Here is a 9,187-nt window from a genome sequence, read left to right on the forward strand (position 1 = left end):
AGTGGGGAGTGAAAACAGCGATCGTCAGCCGTGGAATCGCTGGAAGCATAACTAACAAACTTGCCCATCCGCAGATCAGTCACATCGATAGCGTGGAACCGCGGCGCGTCATAAGGTGTTCCACTTACGCTCCACTCGATCGGTTCGAGAATGCCGCCGTAAATCAAAGCCTCAGCACGCAACAGCAAGGTCCGACCGCCGAGTGGTGTGAACGGGCCATTATGTAATTATGAATTTATTGTTCTGCTGCATCGCTCGACGATCGCGGCGATGTTTGGGCATCGGGCATGTTGTTAGAGTGACCTACAGCGGCAATGGCATTGAGCCCAGCCGTCACGAAGATTAACCAGCAGTTTTCTGCTAGCTTTCCTTCTTCGTACGGTTTCCTCTAAGCAGAGTCTGCTCCCCGTATCTCGGAGGTGATGAAACAATAAAACATGTGCGTACCGGAGCTGGGCTATTACGGTGACAACCGTAGCAGCGCACCGAGCGATAAGATATGGCCGTAATTTGCGTCTCTGAAGCTCCGGGGCGTCACTTCATTGATATTCTGCTCGTGCAATTTAAATGCAACGGTGCACAGGCTTAGGTCCGGCGTCGGCCTAACGGAACCGCTGCAACTACGATCGGCTGGCTGACGTAGACGGAGCGGGGCAGTGGCATGTAGTAATGATCTTTGCATACTATCGATCGCCGCGGGGCGCTTGTTCTGTCGCTCGTTTTTTATGTAACCGGCTGGGCATACCAATGAGGCAGGTCCTAAATTTGCTCTTCAATGGCGGCCAACCGATCGTGATTGATCGCGTGCCGGTAGTACGTTTGCTTTATGTTCTTTCCGTACCTCGTCAGTGTTTGATCAATCTTTTTATCCTTTTTCATTTAAAAAAATGGCTTTGAAAAGGTTTGACAAAAAAATCAAAAATAAATTTTTCGCCAAAAAAGAAGGGTTCGTCACTTGTGGCCCAAACCGAACTCTTTTGTTTTCGTTCTTGGCCTAACACGCGTAAATTACCCAAAACGCACCATTCGATGGAGAACACGCTTTAAAACACGAAACAACACGCGACAATCCAAGAACTTGGTTCTATAAAAGTAAAAGAAATGCAACTTCGGGACGGTTACAACCTGTGTCCCCGGCGCCGAGGTGGAACTACTTTGGCCTCGCCGGCGCCGAAGAATTCCGTTCCAACGGCCGGTGGCCGGCGTCAGCGAAAACACGGTCGGTTGTTTTCGTACTGTCGGTTGTTTTGCCTCGCGCCGGCCGAGTTTTCTGGGGACCTCGGCAGTTTTTTGACGGCACTCGGTCACAGTTACGCGTGCCGTACGGCTTAGTGATGGCGCTGTGTGTTCCGGTGCGGGTGCTACTTCTCGGTGGATTGCTCCTCACCTGCCCGGGTGCCAACTCGTGGGACCTTCGCTCGGTGGGAATCGATAAGTTTCACGTGCGCCATGTGTCATTGTACCGTAACCGTGCCTTTTTGACGATCGAATCGGCCGCTTCGAACGGTAAGTAAGCGGCAGGGACCTCCGATTCGAGCTCGAACCACTCATAAGCGTGCTTTGACAGTGTCCCTCGTGGAGGCTTCGTGGCCTGAAAACCTTCCTGGCTACAACCACCGAGCGCGCGTATTGTCCGACGATGGAGACGAGTCCTGCCAGGCACTGCAGCGGGTGCTGTGCACCGACGTCGATCGGCTCGCTCGGCTGTGGGTGCTGAGTGGTCCGAATGGCCACTGTCCACCGAAGCTGCTCATTCGCAGTCTGCTAGGTCCACAGGCGGGCGAAATTCAGCATCGGTTCCAACGGAGCGATCGACACTTCCAGACGCTGGTCGTCGATCCGGTCCCTGCGGCCGACGGTGATACCCGTGCCTTTATCACGCTGCACGATCACGACTACATTCTGCTCTATTCGCTCTTCAAACGATCCCTCGGAATGCTCAAGTTTGAGTGAGTTGGAAGCTTTTTCGCCCCGGGAAGTGTCCTGACATCTGAATCAACTCGCGTTTCTTCGTAGGAAAAACGATCTCTCGACGCTCCATCCGATCTCGCTGTCGGAGGTAACGGTAAACCACAACCGACTGTATGTGGCCGACACGGTGAGCGATCGGTTGTTTGCGTTGCCGGTGCGAAACCTTCGCCAGATGGCCTTCCCGGAGGATGGAATCCACAGGATCGTCATGAAGACGAGCATCACGTACCTGGGGCAGCTGTTGGGACGTCCCCACGGGCTCAAGCTTGATTGCCACGACAATCTGCTGTACGTTTTGCCACGCGACGGAGCGATCGTACTGTGGAGCGCTGGTCAGGCGCTGAAGGCCGAGAACCATCGGGTCGTGTTTCAGCAGAGTGGCCACATCGCCCAGATCATACTCGGGGTGGCCGGAAAGGCGTGGGCTGTATCCGCGGACTACGTGTCACCGGCCACACGACGGCACTGCGTGAAGCTCGTCCTTTGAGCGGGTTTGATGCAGGGAACTGATGATGGAACTGTGATAGCAAACGGGGGGCTTTAGGAGTCTGATAAGAGCCCCATCGAGAGGAAATAGATTATTTATAGACACATTATCTTAAATTGGTTTTTATTTAAAGCATGAAAGATACATTAATAACCTTTTCAAAACTCTATTTATAATAAAACATCTTATTGAAAGTGAATCCGACGGTCGGTTCAGTGACACTCTCCGAAAACGTAACACATCGGCAGGCCCCCTTCTGTGGCACTTTCCATGACCGTGCCCTTGACTGCCTTGTAACCCTGCACGGTTCGAGGAATGTGGCGCCTGCTGACCGACGCGGCGTCGAGAGCGAAATCCGCTAACTTTACCGCTTCACCGTCGATCGTGAGGGTCACAAACTTGTTTTGGTTTCTCTGTGACACCCGATACGCACTCCCCTTTTCGGACCGGACGGACATGTCTGCGTTGATTTTGATGGCGTTGAGATTACTGTCAATGGGAGTTGAATGTACAATTTAGTGGTTCCGCTAACGAACCATCATCAGTCCCAATAATTTGGTTTCATTTGTCCTCAAAATAATCTTCGAAGAATGTTTCAATCAATTGAAGAATGAAGAATCAATTAATTGAGGACGTTAAAAGGTTGTCTTCCATTCCGGGGGGGGATTCCGGTTGATGTCGAAAACAAATTAAGGGAGATAGGGACCTCTGGTTGGAGTCAGTCACGGATTCTCTTTCACAACGATGACGATTGACAGATTTATGTGCATTTATCGTTGCAGAACATCAGAACGCACTCTTCGTAAAAGACTTCCCTTAGGACCCAGTCACCCAGCGCCGCTAGTAATGGAGGGTCGAGACAATAATGCATTCATCGGTGACAGCAGCCCGTCAATTCCGGGGCACTTTCGCTGGAGCACTCCGGCAGCCAATGGACCAGATAGTCCACCGCCTTACGCGACCGTGCTCACCGATGTGGAGCTGACGGGAGCTAAACCGTCCACCGAACGGGCTGCGGTTGCCGGTAGTCCGGTCGCAACGGCTACACCGACGCAGGATCGCGATCAGTGGGGCAAAGGGATCGAGTTCTTGATGTCGTGCATCGCCATGTCCGTCGGACTGGGCAACGTGTGGCGCTTCCCGTTCGTGGCCCTCGAGAACGGTGGCGGCGCGTTCGTCATCCCGTACATCATCGTCCTGCTACTCGTCGGAAAACCGGTCTACTTCATGGAGATGCTGATTGGACAGTTCTCGAGCCGGGGCAGCGTCAAGGTGTACGACATGGCACCGATCATGCGAGGTAAGGCAAGGGTCCCACTGTTGCGCCCATTCATCTATTCGGCATCCGTCTGAGTCTGAGTGGTAAGATCGCGGGGTTTGGGTTAGCTCCCGGCGTCTCAAAAGAATCCACCTCTCCCGCCCAACCGCTCCCGCTCCCGGTCGGAAGGTGTCGGTTACGGTCAGGTGCTGTGCACGACGATCGTCACCACGTACTACGCCTCGCTTATGGCCACCACGCTGCGCTATTTGTTTGACTCCTTCCAAACCGTGCTGCCGTGGGCCGTCTGCGATGATCGCTGGGGAAGCAGCTGCATTCCGGCGGGTCTACTGAATGTCACCGCGGCAAACGAGAGCACCGCCGTCGCAAACAGGACCTCCTCGGCGGAGTTGTACTTTACGTAAGCCCCCCCAGACACTGTACTATATTCTCCTTCCCCCAACGGTGAACGGTGGCACACTAAACCCTGACAGCAGACGTAGAGACCCCTTGTATAGACTCGAAGGAGCTCCGATTCCAGTGAGTTCCTAACCCCATCCTTCCTTCTCCACGCAAGGCGTCGGCTACGGGCAGCTGTTCTCGATCACCATGCTCATAACGTACTACTCCTCGCTGATGGCACTAATTGCACGGTACATGATCGACTCGTTCTGGAACCCACTACCTTGGGCCCACTGCCGACCGGAATGGCTTCCGAACTGTGTCGATTCTGCGCCGCGGGCGGCACAGGAGCCGAGTGGCCCGCCATTCGTAGTAACTAACAATGCCACCAGCACCACTAGCTCAGAGTTGTACTTTACGTAAGTTTTGCACCGGTGTTAGGTGTTAGCTTTGGTCTGATAGTTCTGGTGGTGGCCGCTAGTTTGGTTCCTCTATTGGATGTTGGCGTCACTCCGGCAATCAATAACACTGTTCCTGTGTCCATTGCAGCAAGGTGGTGCTAAAGGAGCTGGACGGTATCGACGACGGGATCGGGCTTCCTGACTTGCGGCTCACACTGTTCCTGGTGCTTTCCTGGTCCTTGGTGCTGTTGACGCTGATCAAAGGTACGTACGGAGCTGGTCCACGAGTGCCGACGTTAACCCAGATTCCCCGCTCGCCGGTAGGTGTAAAAAGTTCCGGCAAAGCATCGTACTTCCTCGCCCTCTTCCCGTACGTCGTTATGGGAGTGTTGCTGGTCCGGGCGTGTACGCTGCCAGGTGCCGTCGACGGTATCGTGTACTTCCTGAAGCCTCAGTGGGACAAAATTTACGAGCCGAAGGTTTGGTACGCCGCAGTCACGCAGTGCTTCTTCTCGCTTTCGATCTGCTTCGGGAACATCATTATGTACTCGTCGTACAACAAGTTCCGACACAACGTGTACCGTGACGCGACGATTGTGACGTCGATCGATACACTCACTTCACTTCTGGCCGGGTGCACTATCTTCGGCATCTTGGGCCACTTGGCACACGTGACCGGAACGACGGATGTCGGGAACGTGGTGAAGTCGGATGCGGGCCTCGCCTTCATCTCGTATCCGGAAGCGATTGCCAAGTTCGAGGTACTGCCGCAAGCCTTCTCCGTTCTGTTCTTCCTGATGCTGTTCGTGTTGGGCATCGGTAGCAACGTGGCCATGACTTCGTGCGTCATGACCGTGATCAAGGATCAGTTCCCGAAGGTGCGCAACTGGCAGGCAGCGACCGTAATTGCGGTCTGTGGTGTACTGTTGGGGAGTATTTACGTCACACCGGTAAGGATTTTGGTTCGGATTTAGGTTACGGAACTGCAACGCCCTCTTCCTGGTCTGTATTGTAGGGTGGTCAGTACGTCCTCAAACTGGTCGACTACTACGGTGCTTCGTCGATCGCGCTGGTCCTTGCGATTGCCGAGCTGATCGCGATCGGATGGGTGTACGGCGTGGATCGTCTGTGTAAGGATGCCGAGTTCATGCTCGGCCACCGACCGAACATCTACTGGCGGCTGTGCTGGCGCTGGATCACCCCCGGGCTAATGTTTGTCATCTTGATCTACAACCTCGTCACGCTAGAACCGCTCATGTACAAGCAGTACGTTTACCCAACGATCGCTTACGGTACGTCGTGCGTCTTGATTTGACCCGTTGCCTTGTGAGGTCCCCTAATGATTCCTCCCCTCCGCTTACAGACATTGGTTGGTGTATTTTTGCATTCGGTCTTCTTCAACTTCCCATCTGGGGGGCGTACGCCGTCTACAAGCAGAGCGGCCAAACGCTTACCGAGAAAATAAGAAACTCCCTTAAACCGACGGCCGCTTGGGGTCCGCTGGATGTGGCCACGCATTACGAGTACAAAAAGTTCATCAACGAAGACTGAACGGAAGCGATCCACAGAAGATCACACAGCAGTATTCCGATTAAGCGATCGGCGGACGGGCCAAGAGACGAGTGTTGTTATGTGATAATTAAGATGTAAAATATCAGTTTTAATTTATTAAATTGTGCAAGTTGGAATAAAAACCGGCGATCGAACCGGAACAAGGAAACGAAAGCCACACAATCAACGAGCTGCCTCTTCCTCGGGCGAAGGCACTGGGCTGTGATGCTTCAAGCAGTTGCGGCTTCCGGGTCCGGAGCGCGTTAGCATCCTCGCAATGGATCTCCTTCGATGAGGGCCGCTGCTGCGTCGCACGCCACGAAAATCAGTTCACCCTTCACGGGATCCACCAGCGTTGCGGGCAGCGATTGGTCTCGATCCACCACGATTCTCTGCTCGGGACCGAAAGAAACCGATTAGAATCGCACGAAAAGTCGAGCGGCCCATTAGCCGAGACTTACCTTCAAGATTTCCGCTTTTCCGCCGCCTTGCGCACCGAACAGACACACCTTGGCGTTGTTGATCAAGGGCAGCGTCATGGTGACTCGCTTCGGTGGTGGCTTCGGCGAGTCGGCGATCGGTGCGATCAGTCGCGTTTTCTCCTGCAGCAGCGGGTGCTCCGGGAACAGCGAAGCCGTGTGGCCATCGGGCCCAATGCCGAGAATCAGCAGATCGAACGACGGAACTTCTTTGGCGGAGCTAAGGCCGAACGTTTGGCGAATGGTTCGCTCGTAATCGGTGGCCGCCGCCTCTACATCCAGCGCGCAGTTTACCGGGAAGAAGGCACTCTCGGGCACGTTGTCACAGGTGGTCAGCAGCTGCCGCTTGAAGATGCCGAACGTAGATTCCTTATCCGCTACGGGAACGATGCGCTCGTCGCAGAAAAATATTTGCCACTTGCTAAAGTCCGACCGAACATCGGCCATACCTTCGCAAAGGACATCAGCCAACGAGCCACCTGACGAGGAGGCGATAGGGATCGTTTACGTGACATTGAAGTAACATTCGATTAGAGCCGCTCTGGGCCGCTTACCTGATAGGCCAAGACGGAACTTGTCCCGTTTCGCGAGCGTTTCGTTGGCGTACTTTTCCAGCAATCCTAGCACCTCGTCGCAAATCGCATCGCCCGTCCGGTAGAGAGCCTTTTTGGGAGCCATCGGATTTTGGAAACGACACGAAATGCTTTTTAACTCGAGATGAATAATTAAACGCCGTTGACGCCGGTGACCTTCAATAAAAAAAAACAAACATGACGTAAACAAAGTTTTGACGTTTCCAGCCGAACGTCAGCGGCTTAACCCTTCGGTGCGTAAGACGAATTTGAAAAGTGCTGGAATAACGGTTTGGATTTTGAGCTAGAATTGGGATGAACTCTCTTTAATTGGGTGAACTCCCTGGAATGAACTCTCTTTAATTGGGTGAACTCTCTGGAATGAACTCTCTTTAATTGGGTGAACCACCGATCGAATTGACAGCATTCAGCAACTCACAGCATCACTGACAGCAAAATTGACAGCACTAATGTTGAAATATTTTCATGCGTTACTACCATGCGTTCCAGCGTTACTAACCGCTTTGTAGGGGAAGAGAACAAACGCGTAACTAGAACTTTCCCCTCCAAATCAGGGTTAACTCCTATCGCGTCATGCGACCCTGTTACTTTTTGGATGTCGGCGCTCGATGGAAATCGAAACGCGAAACCGGCAAACGGCAACCGGTTCCGGATGGAGAATTCCCGCAAAAATCGATACAAGCGAAACAAATAGCTCATTTTTGTTATGAATGCGTTTTACTTACTTTAGGATACTGTTACAGTGCGCCGTGCACTTGATTAAAATTGCAAATTGCGAATCAATTCGCATTTCCGCCGGAATCCGCTTACGCTACAGAGCCAAATAACGCAAACGAAGGCGAAAACACTCAACACAACGACGCTGCTCGATTTACAAATACGGATTTGGTTTATTTTCTCATAATTAGCAATGTACATCCTAGGGGTATGACTCAAAGAGTGCAAGAGTTTGCAGTAAGTTGTACAATTAAGAAGTTATTTACAACATGCTACGTGTAGTGATGTCCGCCCATTACGCGCCATCAGCCGCCACTGCGCTCCTCAATTGAAAGTGATTAAATCACCGTGCACACGCGGTCTCCCCGGTGTCCTTAGCCTAAATCGTGACCACTAAGAGATTTTTACGTAGCTGACTGCTCTTACGGAGATAGCCTAGTTTTTAAAGTTTTTGGTACCGCACTGCAATACGAAAGGGGGGCGTACGCCACCCGAACGGAGGGGGGAAACAGTATGCTTCAGTTAAATTAGAAATTGGTACGCGCTAACGGCTAATAGTACGACTAAACACGGGAAACAAGGGACTAAGCTACGGAAACGGATGCCAATAAATTAATCAACAATGTCCTTATGTCCTACAAAACGGTAAATGCCTAGAGCCGTGTGTGCTTCGGTTACATAAAATACAAATTAATTTAGACTGATTCGACACTACGGTTAGCTAGAGCCTCAAAACGCGGAGCAAAACGGGCACAGAAAACGTGGGTCGTGGGTCTGGGTGGGTCCTTAACGGTCAGTGACGGAACACGGCGGCACACTATAAGTATTGTGTTGCTATTGTGTGAATAGAGTTACGCTATCAGAGTGTGTTATCGTTCTATGGAAAAGAATGCAGATGCAGAACCACCGTTACTGATGCTGGCAACGGGCCGAGTCACCGAGAGAGAGAAACAAGAGTATGGCAAGTGGGGGGTTACTTCTAATTAGCTTGAATGTTGCTGGGGTTATTTGCTTCTGGTGCATACACAAAAACAGTCACTGGTGCAGATTCGTGTGTGTGTGTGTGTGGTGCTGGCGTAAAGAGAGGACAATATCACTCTCCCGTCCAAAGTCCTACTAAGTGCTACTTAGGTTTGCTGCTGCGGTTACTGCTGCTACTCGTCACTAGTAATTGGTATCTGTGCCTTGACCTCGCTGACCTTGACCACCTCTTAACTAATCGCCCTCCCCGTTAACCCATTTGGTCACAATCTACACAATGAGGGGATTCGCCGGTAATGCGCCCCGGGAGATTCATGGCGAGGAAGGCATACTTTTATTGCACCTGA

The 9,187-nt window shown here is 52.2% G+C and overlaps 3 protein-coding genes across 3 annotated transcripts; 2 read left to right on the plus strand and 1 right to left on the minus strand.

Annotated features, from left to right (window-relative positions):
- Positions 1 to 1,334: 1,334 nt before the first annotated feature.
- On the plus strand, positions 1,335 to 2,458 carry LOC128269288 (uncharacterized). The gene is made up of 3 exons (XM_053006715.1): positions 1,335 to 1,506; positions 1,568 to 1,949; positions 2,017 to 2,458. The coding sequence occupies exons 1-3, from the start codon at positions 1,335 to 1,337 to the stop codon at positions 2,456 to 2,458; spliced, it is 996 nt and encodes a 331-aa protein (XP_052862675.1).
- An 846-nt stretch (positions 2,459 to 3,304) lies between these two features.
- LOC128268300 (sodium-dependent nutrient amino acid transporter 1-like) lies at positions 3,305 to 6,431 on the plus strand. The gene is made up of 6 exons (XM_053005352.1): positions 3,305 to 3,758; positions 4,294 to 4,537; positions 4,668 to 4,783; positions 4,844 to 5,469; positions 5,535 to 5,811; positions 5,883 to 6,431. The coding sequence occupies exons 1-6, from the start codon at positions 3,305 to 3,307 to the stop codon at positions 6,068 to 6,070; spliced, it is 1,905 nt and encodes a 634-aa protein (XP_052861312.1). The 3' UTR covers positions 6,071 to 6,431.
- Positions 6,159 to 7,296, minus strand: LOC128268301 (6-phosphogluconolactonase). The gene is made up of 3 exons (XM_053005353.1): positions 7,104 to 7,296; positions 6,532 to 7,028; positions 6,159 to 6,462 (listed from the first exon to the last, which is right to left on the minus strand). The coding sequence occupies exons 1-3, from the start codon at positions 7,225 to 7,227 to the stop codon at positions 6,334 to 6,336; spliced, it is 750 nt and encodes a 249-aa protein (XP_052861313.1). The 5' UTR covers positions 7,228 to 7,296; the 3' UTR covers positions 6,159 to 6,333.
- Between the last annotated feature and the right edge of the window lie 1,891 nt (positions 7,297 to 9,187).

The sequence above is a fragment of the Anopheles cruzii genome, chromosome 2, assembly GCF_943734635.1.
Source record: "Anopheles cruzii chromosome 2, idAnoCruzAS_RS32_06, whole genome shotgun sequence".
NCBI classification, from domain to species: Eukaryota; Metazoa; Arthropoda; class Insecta; order Diptera; family Culicidae; genus Anopheles; species Anopheles cruzii.

Coding starts and splice junctions, on each gene's coding strand:
- LOC128268300 (XM_053005352.1), top strand. CDS start 3,305: ATGGAGGGTCGAGACAATAATGCATTCATCGGTGACAGCAGCCCGTCA. Junction 4,784..4,843: donor GCTGTTGACGCTGATCAAAG/GTACGTACGGAG, acceptor GCTCGCCGGTAG/GTGTAAAAAGTTCCGGCAAA. Junction 5,470..5,534: donor GGAGTATTTACGTCACACCG/GTAAGGATTTTG, acceptor TCTGTATTGTAG/GGTGGTCAGTACGTCCTCAA.
- LOC128269288 (XM_053006715.1), top strand. CDS start 1,335: ATGGCGCTGTGTGTTCCGGTGCGGGTGCTACTTCTCGGTGGATTGCTC. Junction 1,507..1,567: donor CGAATCGGCCGCTTCGAACG/GTAAGTAAGCGG, acceptor GTGCTTTGACAG/TGTCCCTCGTGGAGGCTTCG. Junction 1,950..2,016: donor CTCGGAATGCTCAAGTTTGA/GTGAGTTGGAAG, acceptor GTTTCTTCGTAG/GAAAAACGATCTCTCGACGC.
- LOC128268301 (XM_053005353.1), bottom strand. CDS start 7,227: ATGGCTCCCAAAAAGGCTCTCTACCGGACGGGCGATGCGATTTGCGAC. Junction 7,029..7,103: donor GTTCCGTCTTGGCCTATCAG/GTAAGCGGCCCA, acceptor CCTCCTCGTCAG/GTGGCTCGTTGGCTGATGTC. Junction 6,463..6,531: donor GAAAAGCGGAAATCTTGAAG/GTAAGTCTCGGC, acceptor GGTCCCGAGCAG/AGAATCGTGGTGGATCGAGA.